We start from the raw sequence: 16,208 nt of genomic DNA on the forward strand, positions 1-16,208 counted from the left end.
ACACACACACACACACACACACACACACACACACAGGATATGAACACACACTTCACCAAAGAGAACATTCAATAGGCCAGTAAACACATGAAAAAATGCTCATGTTCAGAGAACAAAACAATAAACCAAACCCATTGCCAACTAGTCTATTCCCTCTCATAGTGACTTAGAACTGACTCATAGGTTTTTCCAGGTTGTAAATGTTTACAGAAGCAGACTGCCTTGTTTTTCTCCTGTGGAATAAGTTGGTGTGCTTGAATCAACAACTTCTTGGTTAGTAGTCCAACACTTAACCCACTGCACCACCAAGGAACCTTCATTAACCATTTAAACCAAAAACAACAAATATACTGCTATTGAATCAGTTCCGACTCGTTGTGTGCTATTGAGTTAATTCTGACTCATAATGACCTTGTATAGGGGTTCCTAGATTGGCTGGCTGGTGGGTTTGAACCACTAACCCTGCAGTTAGCAGTCCAGTATTTATCCTACAAACCCACCAGAGCTCATTCTGACTCATAGCCACCCTACATGGGGTTTCTGACACTGTAAATCTTTATAGGAGCAGACAGCTTCATCTTTCTCCTGTGGGTTTGAATGACTGACCCTGCAGTCAGCAGTCCAGTGCCTAACCCACAGTGCCACCAAATGCAAATCAAAACTACACAGAGATACCACTTCACCCCAGCAAGACTGGTACTGATTAAAAAACAATAACAAAATCCAGAAAACAAATACTAGTAAAGTTGATTAGAAACCCTCACCCACTGCTGACTGTTGTTGTTATTAAGTGCCATCTAGTCAATTACAACCCATAGTGACCCTGTATAGGGTTTCCAAGGAGCAGCTGGTGAGCTTGAACTGCCGACCTTGCAGTTCAAACAGCTTTGCAGTCTGGCGCATTAACCCACAGCGCCACATCAGGACTCCACTGCTGGTGGGAATGTAAAATGGTAAAACCACTATGGAAAATGGAATGGCACTTCTTCAATAACTAGTAATAGAAATACCATGATTCATCAATTCTACTCCTAGGTATATACCCTAGAGATCTAACAGCAGTGACATCAATACACGTATGCAGACTACATATGCACACCTATGTTCATTGATGAAGTTGTTGTTCTTATTGTTGTTAAGTGCCATCGAGTTGATGAAGTACAGAGTCAGAAAAAGAGAAGATCCTCAACGAGATGGCTCAAACAACACTGTGGCTCAAACATAACAGTAATTGTGAGGATGGCACAGACCTGGCAGTATTTTGTTCTGTTATATATGGGGTTGCTATGAATTCAACGGCACCTAACAACATATTTATTGAAGCATTATTCATAACAGCAAAAGTATGGAAATAAACTAAGTGCCTATCAATCGATGAATGGATAAATAAAGTATGCTATATCTAGCGTAGTGGTTACGAATTGGGCTGCAAACCTTAAGGTCAGCGGTTCGAAACTACCAGCCGCTCCGCGGGAGAAAGATGAGGCTTTCTACTTCCGTAAGGATTTACACCCTCGGAAACCCTGTACAGGGTCGCTATGGGACTCGACAGCACTTAACAACAACAACAACAATATACTTACAGTAGAATTCGACATGATAATAATGAATAATGATGAGTTCTCATTATTGTAATGTGCCTAAATCTGGAGGACGTTATGCTGAGTGGAAAAAGTCAATCACAAATGGACAAATATCGTATAATTTCAAAAGAAGACAAGACTAGATATATGAGGGTAAGTCAAAAAGTATTAATACAAAATCATAGAGACTTTTATTAAACAAAAACACCAAAATGTGAAGCTATTGTTTCTTCACAAATCCTCCGTCTAGGTCTGTCTGTACACTTCCGAAGGTGGCGTTTCCATCTCTCTAACACTTCCTCAAGGAGCTCTGGTAGCATAGTAGTTACAAATCAGGCTGCTAACCTCACAGTCAGCAGTTTGAAACTACCAGTGGTTCCACGGGAGGCTTTCTGCTCCCATAAAGATTTACAGCCTCAGAAATCCATTACAGGGTCGCTATGAGTCGGAACTGACTCCACAGCTCATAACAACAACAACAACCCTTCATCAAATAATAATGTGCTCTTTGATTTATACTGACATTTTGGCCATTCCTGAGGAACTAATATCATGTTGCCTTTAATTGTTCTTTGAGTTTAGGGAATAAAGAGATGTTTGAAGGAGCAAGATAAGGGCTTCAGGGTCATTGAAGTAATGATTTCCAAGCAAATTCTCATAGGAATCTTTTTCTCATCACGACAGTTTCTTCCAGGGTAACAAGGTCCTGCGTAATCCTCACAATGGCTGTGATGACTGAGTCCATTGTTACTGCCATTGTATCAATCTGTCTCATTGAGAGTCTTCCTCTTTTCTTACCAAGCATAATGTCCTTCTGAAGGGACTGGCCTTTCCTGGCAATATGTCCAAAGTACAAGAGATGAAAGCTTTCCATCGTGGATTCTAAAAAGCAATCTGGCCATACTTCTTCCCAAACAGATTTGTTCATTCTTTTGGTTGTTCAAGTTACTTTTAATATTCTCACCAACACCATAATTCAAATGTATTGATGCTTCTCCTGTCTTCCTTATTCATTGTCCAACTTTCACATGCATATGAGGTATAAATTGGTTGCTGTCATTTTGTTGTGTGTGGTTTTTTGTGTGTGTGTGGTACTGTTTTGTTCCATATAATTTTCTGTGCTGAGTTCATTTAATTTGTGGCTTTTCATTTTCATTTCTGTTGCACTAAGGTTTACTAAATCTTTCTGATTTTCCTCTTTTTAAAAAATTTTATGTGCAGGTGTCTTAGTTTTCAGGGTAAATTTATTAAATTTTTCCCTATTTAAAAGTATGTTTTATCTTGAAATCTGCTTGATTTCCTTACCATTTGGAAGCTCTGTATCTATACCATTCCTTCATTTTGCTTTGAGGCTGACTTTATTATAAATTGGTATCTCTGGTTCCCTATTTTCAGTCTTGTAGGTTTGTTTTACTTTAAATACTTCTTTATCTGGATGAGTTCTGGGTGGTGTTGTCATGTATGATAATCTCAGCTTGTTGTCTGCTGTTGTTGGATCTCAGTCCAAAGAACACTCTTTAGCAGTTTTTGTAAAGTTGGTCTGGTCATTACAAATTCCTTGAATTTCTGTTTATCAGGAATTTTGCAATCATATTTGAGGGACAGCTTTTCTGGGTATATGATTCTTGATTGGCACTTTTTTCTTTCAGGGTTTTGTTTATGTATTCTCATTGCCTTCTTGCCTGCATGTTTTCTGCTGAGAAATCAGAAGTTAGGCTTTATGATTTTCCTTTGTAGGTAACTTTTCATTTTTCTGAGCTGCTCTCAGGATTTCTTTCTTGTCTTTGGTTTTGTAAAGTTTGATTATGATATGTCTTGGTGATTTTCTTTTGCGATCTCTCCTGTTTGGAGTTTGTTCAGCTTCTTGTATGCTTATTTTCTCATCTTTCATGGTGTAGGGAAGTTTTCTTCCAACAATTCTTCAACAATTTTCTCTGTGCTTTTTATTGTATCTTCCTGCTCTGGAATTCTAATCACCCATAAGTTGTTCCTTTTCATAGTTTTAAACTTTTCAAAGTTTTAGGCTTTCTTTGAATCTTTTTCACTCTTTTTTTCTGATTGTTCTGTTAGCCTACTAGTATTGAGGGCTTTATCTTCAGACTCACTAATATGTGTTTCCAATGCTTCAAATCTATTCCTTTTCCCTTTTAATGTACTGTCCATTTATGAAATCTTAGAACTAATATTCCAGATTTCTAGTTGCAGGTTTTGTAATTGTTTCAAAATTTGCATTTATTTTATATGTTTCTTCTTTTGTGTTTTCCTGAATTCTTCTTAAGTTTTTCCTGTGTTCTCCTTGCTTTCCTTAGTCTTTCTCTCAATCATTTGAAGGTACCTAAATATTATTCTCTTGAATTCTTTTTCAGTTAATTCTATTACCTTTTATTCTTCAGAAACATTTTCTGGTTCTGCATCTTGGGTATTTATTTGAGTCATTCTCTCATTTCTTTGTGTGAGCTACAATTGTCTGTTGTCCCCAAGGCATTGTGGGGTTGTCATATATATATTTAATTGATGACTCTATGTTGATGTGTTCTTAGGGTCTCACCAATTGTCTCTTTTGGGAGTAGTTAGAGAATGGAAGCATGCACACTGTTCTCATTTACTGTTTGTGCTTCTCAGTTTGGGGTGGGTTTGGCTGGTGTTGGCAGCTGTCTGTCATTGATCAGATAGCACAGGAGATGGTATTAACTTTTGCCAAGTGGGTGGAGTTACAGCAGGTAAAGTTGTGGCTGGGATGTATGGACATGGTTGCTGTCTCCTATCTGGTTGGAAAGAGAACCCTTCATCCCAACACACAAGAAAACAAAACAAAACAGAACAAACAGACAAGGAATCAACAATGAAAAGAGAAAAAAGAATGAAAACAGGCAGCAACTAGAAAAAAGAATATAGTAAGTATAAAGGCAAAAGTGCTAAAGAGAAATGAAGCTAAAGAAAAATAAGAGGGAAATAAAATAAAGACATAATTAAAAACAAAAACAAAAAAAAAAACACTTAAGAATAGCTAAGGTTATGAATCGGGCTGTGAACCTCAAGGTCAGCAGTTCAAAACTACCAGCTGTTCCACAGGAGAAAGATGAGGCTTTCTGCTCCCATAAAGATTTATAGCCTCGGAAACCCTGTACAGGGTCACTATGAGTCGGAACTGACATAACATGGCACATAACAACAACAACAACAAAGAGAGAAAAAAGGGACAGGAGAATGCAGTTCTAGAAGAGAAAAATCAAGGAGGAAATAAAAGGAAGAAATAAAAATAAACAGAAAAACCAGGGAGATGAAAGATTAAAAAGAAAGAGAGATTACAGTAAATCAGAAGGGAAAGAAAAGAAGACGGGAAGTGAGAAACAGAAGAAAAGAAGGAAAAACAAAAGCAGAGATAGAAAGGGTAAAATTCAAGGGAATGGAAGGAGAAGTAGTAGTAGGAGAAGGACTAAACAAGCAAAAACAATGAAACAAAAACACCAAACCTGAACCACAACTCCCCCAAACAAAAATACAGTGCACCTGTTAGATCCAGTGAGGAGATAATTTTGTGGGGCCACTGCAAGCCCCAGGAGCTCTGGTAGCATAGTGGTTACGAATCAGACTGCAAACCACAAGGTCAGCAGTTCGAAACTACCAGCTGTTCCGTAGGAGAAAGATGAGGTTTCCTCCTCCCGTAAAGATTTACAGCCCCGGAAACCCTGTACAGGGTTGCTAGAGTCGGAACCAGCTCCATGGCATATAACAACAACAACAACTGCAAGCCAAGGAACTCACAAAGTGGGTGTGGGTGTATGTGACAGAATAGTTTCTGGCCCTTGATGGAGTTCTTATATGCCTTGGTATTCAGATAGGTGTTCGGGGTACTCAACCTGGAAGTAGTTTGTGAAGACCGTTGATGAGGGGGTTTCACGGTCTGTTAGGATCACAGAATAGCTGGGGGTAGGGTGCTTGGTTAAATGCTGGTCTGGTGGCTCTGCAGATTCTGTAAGTCTGGAGTTGAACCCGCCTGGATCCAGGCAGCAAAGTGGCACCGCCAGCACCATCCTCACACTGACATGGCTCCCAACCCCAAGCAAGCTCCTGGACAGCAAGGTTTCATCTGGTGATGGATGAGGGTGGGAACGGATCACACCTTTGTTCACTAGGAGAGCATGGGGGAAAAAAGAAGGAATCACATCTTTCCTGTCCCCAGTGTGAATCTGCTCTGTCAGGCCACCTTCTGCTCCTGAAATGAAAGATTAACTACTCCCCCCTTTTATTTACACATCTTCTACGATTACAGTTGTGAGGATCACAATTAGTCCTGCTAACAATTACAACTGAATTCCCCATTCCCTTTATCCAGATACATCTGGAAAAGAGTGAAACAATTCAGTGGAGAGTCTACCTTACACCTTCCACCTCATTCTGAAACTAAGCACACTCATGAAAGCTTGTACGCCAGCCACTTCATGCCTTTATAGCCCCCTCCCTTTTTTTGATAGCCAATGTCTAAATTGCCTGTTCCTATCATCCCAGTACACTGAGTTAACAAACTTGTTATTTGATAGGAAGAATCTACCTATTCTTGTTGGAATTTTGAACAGCTGCATCCATAAGTAAAAATCCAGTTCATCAAATTGTAGCAATTTACACTTGCTCACAGTATCAAGCACCTTAATCTTCATCTGGCCAGATTCTGGTCAGCTAGTCATTCAAACTAGGCCAAAATGGTACTAGCTACAAGTTTGAGAGTTCCTTGCCTGTCTTTCTTCAAACCACTGGATGATTTTGAGCCACCAAACTATAGGTTCATACCACCTGGGGCCACAGAGTATGTGTTTTACTTGGATCTGTCACATTTAAAACACTACATATTACTTACTAACATTTTAAAACTGGGAGACAGCATAAAAATTCAGATTGTAAAATTCAACTGGAAAGCAGATCAACAATATGTCAGCACTGCCAGGTGGCTGAAACCAGAAAAAAACAAGTAACATCATTTCCTCCTTCCTCCACTCCCTGTCCCATGGTTGGTTTTTCAGGAGGAAAACATCAGATCTTTTTTCCTAGGCACCTCTGGGTGGACTCCTCCCATTTGTTAACCCTCTGCACTGTCCAGGGCACATTACTGCCTAAACCTATTGTTTGATTCAATACCATTTTCTTATAGGAAATGCCCTCAGCTTTTTGAAATTTGAGTCCTGGTGTTGTGCTGTGGATTAATGCGCTGGAATGCAAGGTCGGTTTGAACCACAAGGTCAGCAGTTCAAGCTCACCACCCACTCCTTGGAAACCCTATACAGGGTTGCTATGAGTCAGAACCAACTTGAAGGCACTCAACAACAAGACAAGATTAATACCCTTTATTATATAGCTTATACAACCTGGATTTCTCTATGGGGGGCCTTGGTGATGTAGTAGGTTAGTGTTGTGCTGCAAGGCTGATTGTTTAAACCTACCAGTTACCCTGTGGGTGGAAAATGAAGCTGTCTTAAAGATTTACAGCCTCAGCAACCTTTAAATAGCAGTTCTATTATGCCCTAGAGGGCCACTCTGAGCCAGAATAAATTAGACAGGAGTGAGTTTTTGTCTTTCTTAGCATATTTATATAGAAAGGAGGTATTGGAAATGTATGTGAGATCATGACATTCCTTGTTAAGTGGCAACTCAAGGTGACCCTGGCCATCCTTACAATTGTTATGTTTGAGTTCATTGTTGCAGCTGCTGTTGTCAATCCATCTTGTTGGAGGTCTTCCTAGTTTGGGCTGACCCTCTATCAAAGGAGCTCTGACAGCGTAGTGGTTACGAATTGGGCTGTGAACCACAAGGTCAGCAGTTCAAAACTGCCAGCTGTTCCGTGGGAGAAAGATGAGGCGTTCTGCTTCAGTAAAGATTTACAGCCTTGGAAACCCTGTACAGGGTCGCTATGAGTCGGAACCGACTCCACGGCACACAGCCACCACCTACTTTATCAAACATGATGTTCTTTTCCAGAGACTGGTCCCTCCTTATAACATATCTGAAGTGTGAGTAACCAAATCTCACCTCCTTGCTTCTAAGGAATATTCTGATCGTACTTCCTCCAAGACAGATTTGTTTGTTCTTCTGACAGTCAATTCAATATTCAATATGCTTCATCAATACCATAATTCAAATGCATCAATTCTCTGGTATTCCTTATTCATTGTCCAGCTTTCACATGCATATGAAGTAAGTGAAAATACCAAAGCTTAGGTCAGGCGCACCTTAGTCCTCAAAATGACATTTTTGCTAGTTAGCACTTTAAAGAGATCTTTTGCAGCAGATTTACTGAATGTAATATGTTGTTGGAGTCCTGGTGTAGCGCTGTGGGTTAATGCCCCAGACTGCAAAGTCGTTTGAACTGCAAGGTCGGTGGCTCAAGCTCACCAACTGCTCCTTGGAAATCCTATGCAGGGTCACTATGGGTCAGAATCGACTTTACAGCACTTCACAACACAACATGATGTTGTTGTTTGATTTCTTGTCTTCTGATTCCATGAGCAGTAATTGTAGATCCAAGCACAATGAAATCCTTAACAACTTCAATCTTTTTTCTGTTTCATGATGTTGCTTATTGGTCATGTGAGTTTTTTTTTTTTTTTTTCTTTACATTGAGTTGTAATTCAGTCTGAATATTTTAATTTCTAAATTGGACTGCTGTTTTTATTCTGTGACTCAGTTGCACTTGAAGGTGTGGTTTTACAAATATTTCTGACTTGTCCTGGAAAGCTTGAAACCCTCCCTATCTTAGGGATCAGCATGTAAAGGGCAATAAGAGCAGTGGGAGGGAAGTTGGGGGAAGGGGCGGGGAGAGTAGGAGAAGAGAGAAGAGCCAGCTAGGATGTGACCTTAGACTAGAGAAGGGCCTCAGGAATCCTGTGGGAGGGGAGTCTTCAAGGGCAAACCATCTTTTTCTTTTTGATGTGAGATCCTCCCGCGACTGCTGCTGGGGCAGGAGCAGATTGGATTTCCCCAAGCTGGAATGATCTGTGATTGCTTTCCTGCGTTTGTGAAGACTTCTGTTTTGTGGCACAGTAATTAATCACTAACAGAAAGGTGGGTGGTTCCAATCCACCAGTCTTTCTGTGGGATTAAAGATGACAACCTTGGAAACTCCAAGAGATTGCTGTGAATTGAAGTTCACTTGAGGGCACCTAACAACATCTCCATTTAGAAGTCCCTGGATTCACAAACAAATGGTTAAGCAATCAACTACTTCTTGAAGACAGTCCTGAAGATCTGCTTCCAAATGTCGCAGCCTTGAACCACACTAGGCAGCATTTCTACTCTACTACACATTTCTGGTATGGTAATGTAGGATAAGCACTTAACTGCTAACCATAAGATTGGCAGTTCAAACCTACCAGCAGCTCTTGGAAGCCCTATACAGGGTTGCTATGAGTTGGAACTGACTCAACAGCACACAACGACAACCCATTTCTACATATTGAAGTCCTGGTGTGGTGCTGTAAGATAAGCACTAGACTTCTAACTCCTAGGTCAGCAGATCAAACCTACCAGCTGCTCCTCAGAAACCTTATACAAGATCTCTTTGAGTCCACACCAACTTGGTGATACTTAACAATAACAGCATCACATTTCTACACAAATTATGGGTCAGAATTGACTCGATGACACTTAACAATTGGTTGCATTCTTCACAATGTGTAAGCATTCTCATTATTTCCCTTCTGGTTGTTCCATTTCAATTAATCTAGTTTCCTGCCCTTGTACATTCTAGACAATTTTGACTATTTGGTCTCACATAAGTGCTTGATTTTTTTAAAGGCACACTACTCAGATCGCCATCATGCAGGACATCAAAACAACTACTACGTGCTTTCAAGTCCTGTCTGATTCCTGTGCTCACCCCATAAATAGCTCAGGACCCAAGGGACCTGAAGATAGGGTGGTAGTGCCCTAGATAATCCAGAAAGGAGAGGGAGGCTCCCATACCTGGACCAATCTAGCCATACACCCCCTGTGCCTGGCCCTCCCTCATTCTTTCCTTTGAAATTCAATCTAAATAAAAGGTTTAACAATCATTTTTCATCACAATCTGAAATCCAGTCAGGTCAAGCTAGCTCTAGAATGTGATTGGAGCCAGGCTTCAATGATTCTGATTGGATTATGTGAGCTTTAAAAAAAAGTTTTAAAAGGGGCTTCTTGTCAGGCAGAGGTTTCAGAGAGGAAGAAATCGGGTCCTTCAGGCATAGGCAATTTCTGAACTCTGAAGCCATTCCTCCAGGAAGTAGAAGTACCCCAAAATGGTTAACACTGGATCACTGGGACATACAACTTCAGGAATTGGTGAGCTAAGACATCCTCTAGTCTGTTTCTCTTAAACCAAGAGTCTGTTTTTTGTAAAGGGCTGTTATTAGGAACTGTCAGGTTGCCCCAGGCACAAGGTGAACCCATGCTCAATGGGACCAGACCCCTGTGATCCTTGGAGTTCCCATTGGCTGGTTTTCAGAAGTACATCACCAGGCTCTGTTCCTAGTCCATCTTAAGTCTGAAAGCTCTACTGAAGCCTAGTCAATCTCATAGCAGTCCTCAAGCTTCTACTGAGGAATTGCACTGACTGGGAATCGAACCCAGGACCTCTAAATGATATTCTATCCTTTGTAGTCGCTGTTACAGTTGTTCAACTCTGCTGTATCTTTTAAATGGAATTAAAAGATAATGGAGTTTTTCCACAAATGTTTTGAAATCCTCTTGTAGTGAGAAAAAAACAGCCATAAATGAATGATCATGACTCTATCCCAGCTGGATTTATAGACATTTTAATCCTTAAAGACAACCCATACTCAAAAGAGATTGTTGTTGTTATGTACAGGGTTTCCAAGGCTATAAATCTTTATAGGAGCAGAAAGCCTCATCTTTCTCCTGAGGAACAGCTGGTAGTTTCGAATTGCTGACCGTGAGATTAGCAGCCCGATTCATAACCGCTATGCTACCAGAGCTCCTTCAAATGAGATTATAACCATAGATAATGTTGCGGCTGTTATTAAGTGTCTTTGAGTTGGTTCTGATCCATAGTGAGAGGTTAAGAGTTACAACACATATTTTGGAGGGGCCATAATTTAATCCATAAAAGATTTCTAGTGTATATACCTAGGAGTGGTGGCACAGTGGGTTAAGCATTGCCTTGAAGCTCAAACCCAACAGCTGCTACATAGGAGAAAGATGAAACTGTGCTCCTGTAGACTTACAATCTCAGAAATACTATGGAGCAGTTCTACTGCGTACTATTGGGACGCTATGAGTTCGAATCAACTGGAAAGCAGTGGATTTGGTTTTTTGTTTAGTAATTCATTTACTGGTTCTGTCATCACTGCCATACTGTTTTCCACAGTTGTATCATTTTGCATTCCCACCAGCGATGGATGAGGGTTCCAATTTCTCTATCCCTCCAACACTTACGATTTTCTATTTTTTTTTTTTTTTTTATCTTAGTCATCCTACTAGAAGTGAAAGGGTAGCTCAGATTTTGAATCTGATTACATTTTTAGAGAACCTATAACTATTGGATTAGAGTCTGTTGTACACATAAGTTATTGTATTTATTTAACAAAGATTTAACACCTACTATATGAGGGGCTTCCAAAAGTTCATGAGAAAATGTAATTAAAATAGTTTTGTTTTTTTTCCCCCCATGAACTTTTTGAAGCCCCCTCATATGTTCTAGAAGCAAATCTTAGATATCTTCAAGAGTATGCCTGGAAGTGGATGAGATGCCCAGGGTGCAGAATTGTACAACTTGTGCCTCTATAAATCTTGCTTTCTGGGCTCCTCACCTGATTCACTCAAGAGAGCATGTGGAGCAGTTAACTTGCATTTTCAGATTGCACAACTAGGGAGAGAAATTTGGAGTCATCAGCATTTGGAGACGACATGGAGCTGTATACCTAGAGAGTATGAGAGCCTGTATTGTACCGGGATTGAACTGCATACTTTACAAGTATTCCTTCCTTGGTGGCTTCCTCGTAGCAACGCTAGTATGCTAGAATAGGGAACACATTCTGTAGCTCAAAACGCCAGTTCTGGAATCAAATACACCAAGATTTTAATCTTGACTTAACCTCTAATTTTACCAGTTGTTACTGTCAAGTTGGGCCCGACTCAGGGAGACCCCATGTGTATTGCAGAGTGCGACTGTGCTCCACAGAGAGTTTTTTGTGTGTGTGAATCGAGTGAAGGTTTATAGAGCAGATCATCAGTTTTATATCCACCAAATCATATAGCGTCATTACAATGATTGCAATCCCCTCCACGTAACATCAGTCCCATAGAGTTTCTAATGGTTGCTTTGTCAAAAGTAAATCACTAGATCTGTCTTCAAAGGTGTTTCTGGGTATACTTGAACTTTCAATCTTTTGGTTAACCATTTGTACCACCCAGACACTCCAACTTACTCACAGTTACAAATTGCTTCATACTACTTTCTGACATGTAAAATAGGGATGCTAATACTTATCTCAGTGTTCTGGGGATGGTTTAAATAAATACTGATTTTTTTTTCCTAAATAAATAAATACTGACTTAAACCATGTGTTGTGTACTTAGGTGGCAATTTATGTAAAAAGAAAGCACCGGAAGCTGAAGGGACCATTTGCTTCAAACAAACAAACAAACAAAAAATCCAAAACGGCAGCTTTCTTTTTGCATAAGGTGAAACAAGAAGCAGAACCACAGAAGAGTGTTAACAAATCCAAACAGTGTAACTGTGACGATGAAGATGCTGAACTACTCTTCACTGGGGTATATCATGTAAACAAGGATGCTGAAATTATTAACTTTGTCAGGGTGATTTCAAATCCAAAACCAGTCATTTCAAACATTTTAAACAGAGCCACCCCAGGTGCCTACCCAAAAAGAAAAAAAGGTCACCCTATACAAGCCACTGGTCATACATTGCAGCCTGAAAATTATGGGATCGTCACATCAAAAGAGGTGGCCATCTGGCCAGTTTCTCAACCTGAATCAAGATCAAGAGATAATACAATTATTGATTGTTCATCCACACCTGCTTACAAAAGGAGACCACCATACATCGTGTCTCATAATTATTCAAATTTGCTCTCACCGTGGACACAGAAGACAGTTGGTATGGCCTTCGCTGTAGCAGGTACAAATGAAAGTCCTCATGATTCAAAGCAACTTTCCACTTCTGACAGGTACAGTGGGAATGCCAAAAGGCTTAAACTCAGTCATGCAATCCTATCATGTATTTCTCCTACAATGAACACTAGTATACCCTCAAGAGATGCTCATACTTCATCAAGTCATGGTCCAAATGAAGCACCATTTCCTCAGATTTGTGAAAATGATAAGATGTATTTTAATCTTAAGAATCCAGTCATAGAAAATGGTTTTGAAGGACTGGTGGAAACAGGTATTTCAAGAATAGCATATCAACACAAGACTTTTGATTCCAAGAGAGGAAATCTAATGGTGTCTCCTTGTGACTTTCACTTCAGACAACATGAACAGCCAGAACAGAAAACTCACACAAGCTTTAAATGCCTCAGCTGCCAGAAAGTTCTAAAAAATGTGAAGTTTATGAAACACATGAAGCACCATTTGGAACGTGAGAGGCAGAAAGGTGATAGCTGGGACATCCACACTACCTGTCAACATTGTCACCGGCCATTTCCCACTCCCTTCCAGCTACAGTGTCACATTGAAAATGTGTACATCACACAGGAACCCTCCACAGTTTGTAAAATCTGTGAGTTGTCGTTCGAAACAGACCAGGCTCTCTTTTTACAACATATGAAGGATATGCACAAGCCTGGTGAAATGCCCTACATGTGTCAGGTTTGCAATTACAAATCACTGACGTTTACTGAAGTGGAAACCCATTTCATAATCTGTCATGAAAACTCTAAGAATTTGCTTTGTCTGTTTTGTCTCAAAATTTTCAAAACTGCAATACCATACATGAATCATTATTGGAGGCATTGCAACAAGAGAGTCTTTAGATGTTCCAAATGTCGACTACAGTTTTTGACCTTGAAGGAGAAAATTGAACATGAAACTAAGAACCACTGAACATTAAAAACAAAACAAAACAAAACAAAAAAACCCACCCAGAACAAATAGATGGGTTGCCTCCTGAAACAAAGGTTATTATTCAGACTTCAATTCCATGAGGATCAAGAGGTACAGCCCACATTACTGTGAGCACCACCTGTGAGAACTAGAAAAGAGTAGCTGTGAGGACTAGCTTTCCAGACTTCCTTGTAGCTACAGTCCTGGACCAGACAGCGTTCTGTCATGCTGTGCATATTGTCGCTATGAGTCAGTACCAAATCGATGGCACATAACAACAACAAGTGTGAAGATGAAGTAACAGTGTCAAGTCTCTGTTAATGCCACCTCCTTATTAACCCCTCCTGCTATTCTGACTTATATGAGCATTGGTTTCTTTTGCCTGTTTTTGAATTGTAAATATATGGAATTAAAGATTTTTGTGTCTGACTTTTAAATAATGTCTGTGAGATGCATCCAAGTGGGTAGCAGTAGTGCATTCTTTGTCATTCTTGGACAGAATTTCATTGAAAAAATATGGTACCATTTTATATATCTATTTTACTCTGAGGCTGATTCTTTTGCTATTTTGAATTAAACTGACATTTTATACAAGGGTTTTTTTTTTGTGGGTGTCTGTACTAATTCCTCATTTCTCTTGGATATACACTGTTGTTGTTATTTAGTGCCATCAAGTCGGTTCCAACTAATAGCAACCCTATATAGGATTTCTGAGGAGTGGCTGGTGGGTTTGAACTACCGACCTTGCAGTTCAAACTGACCTTGCAGTCCAGTGCATTATCCTGCAGTGCCACACCAGGGATTCTATAGCTATAGTGAAAAGAACTAGAACCCCATATATTTAACTTTGGTGTAGGTCCTGCCTATCACTTTTTCTTTTAAAGTTTTTATTGTGAATTGAATGATAGTTTACATGGGAGAACATTGATTTTACACTCATCCCATCGTATTTAATTTCATTGCAATGATTACAATCCCCTCAATGCATTATCATTCAATAGTCTTTGCTTCTATTCCTTCTGGGGTTTTTTTTTTTGGATTTACATAAAAACACTCAGGAATATATAATCATTTAAACAACCAAAGGGCACATTCTGCAGTTCCTATCACTTTTACGCATTGTTAAGTGCTGTCAAGTCGATTCCGGTCCACAGCGACCCTGTATAGGGTTTATGAGGAGCACCTGATGAGCTTGAACCACTGACCTTGCAGTTCAAACCTACCTTGCAGTCAAGCACATTAACCCACAGCGCCACACCATGTGCATATCTAAATAAATAGCTGCTGTTGCTGCTGCTGTGAGCCCTCAAGTCAGTTCCGACACAGTTACCCTGTATAGGGTTTCCAAGGCTTTAAAACTTAGTTGGAGCAGAAAGCCTTATCTTCTATGCAGTAGCTGGTGGATTTGAACCACTGACCTTGTGGTTCACAGTTCAGTGCTTATTTAATGGAGCCACCATGCTCCCTCATCTTAATGATAGCTTTCCATATATTAGTATATTTGAAAGTTGAGGTGATCTACCTTAAAAAAATTACCTTCATCTTCAAAACAACTTAGGTCATTCCAGGTGCTCTGTTGAACTGAAAGTTACTGTGAATTTTCTTCTGTTCTCAAACGCATGCCTAATTGAGATGTGCCATTTATCTCAAAAAGCACAGTTCAACATAACTAGTGGTAAGTCACATTGATAGCATATCCCTGATGGGAACAGTGCTGTTCTTAAAAATCCTCTTAAAAATCCATAACCCCAAGGTGACCATGAGAAAAGCATGCAAATCTACAATAATAGTGTGAGATTTTAATACACTACTGTCATAAAATGATAGAAGAACCAGAAAGAAATGACAAAGACACAGAGGAACTAAACAACACAATTAACCAACTTGACCTCATAGATGTGTATAGAGCATTCAACCCAACAACAACACAATACACATTCTTTTCCAGTGCACATGGAACATTCTCCAGAATTGACCATGTGCTAGGCCACAAAACAAGCCTCCATAAATTTAGAAACATCAAAATACTACAAAGCATTTTCTCAGACTGCAATGCTATACAATTAGAAAACAATAGGAAGACCAAGGAAATAAAGTCAAATACATGGCAACTGAATAACACGCTGCTGAAAAGCTACTGGGAAGTAGAACAAATAAAAAGGGAATTCACAAAAGTTATTAGAAACAATTGAGGATGAAAGCACAACATACCAAAATCTATGGGACTTGGCAAAAGCTTTGCTGAGAGGACAATTTATTGCAATAAATGCATACATCCCAAAAGAAGAAAGTACCAAAATCAACTTATTAACACAACATCTCCAAGAACTAGAAACAGAGAAGCAAAGTAAACCTACAGTTAACAGAAGACAGGAAATAATGATTAGAGCAGAAATAAACGAGATAGAAAACTGAAAATCTATAGAAAGAATCAACAGGACAAGGAGGTGGTTCTTCAAAAGGATTAATAAAACTGACAAACTATTGGCAAATCTAACAAAAGAAAAGAGGGAGAAGACAAAACACACATAAACTACATGGGTGATGTCACAACAGAACCAACAGAAATAAAAA

General features: G+C 39.6%; 1 protein-coding gene across 1 annotated transcript; it reads left to right on the plus strand.

The window, feature by feature from the left end:
- Nucleotides 1–4,264: 4,264 nt before the first annotated feature.
- On the plus strand, nt 4,265–13,735 carry ZNF280A (zinc finger protein 280A). Its single transcript, XM_006874958.1, is given in 3 exon segments — nt 4,265–4,303; nt 12,147–13,643; nt 13,646–13,735. Coding segments are annotated over 3 exon segments (1,626 nt in total).
- The last annotated feature ends 2,473 nt before the right edge of the window (nt 13,736–16,208 follow it).

Source organism: Chrysochloris asiatica, unplaced genomic scaffold (assembly GCF_000296735.1).
Source record: "Chrysochloris asiatica unplaced genomic scaffold, ChrAsi1.0 scaffold00306, whole genome shotgun sequence".
In the NCBI taxonomy this organism is placed as follows: domain Eukaryota; kingdom Metazoa; phylum Chordata; class Mammalia; order Afrosoricida; family Chrysochloridae; genus Chrysochloris; species Chrysochloris asiatica.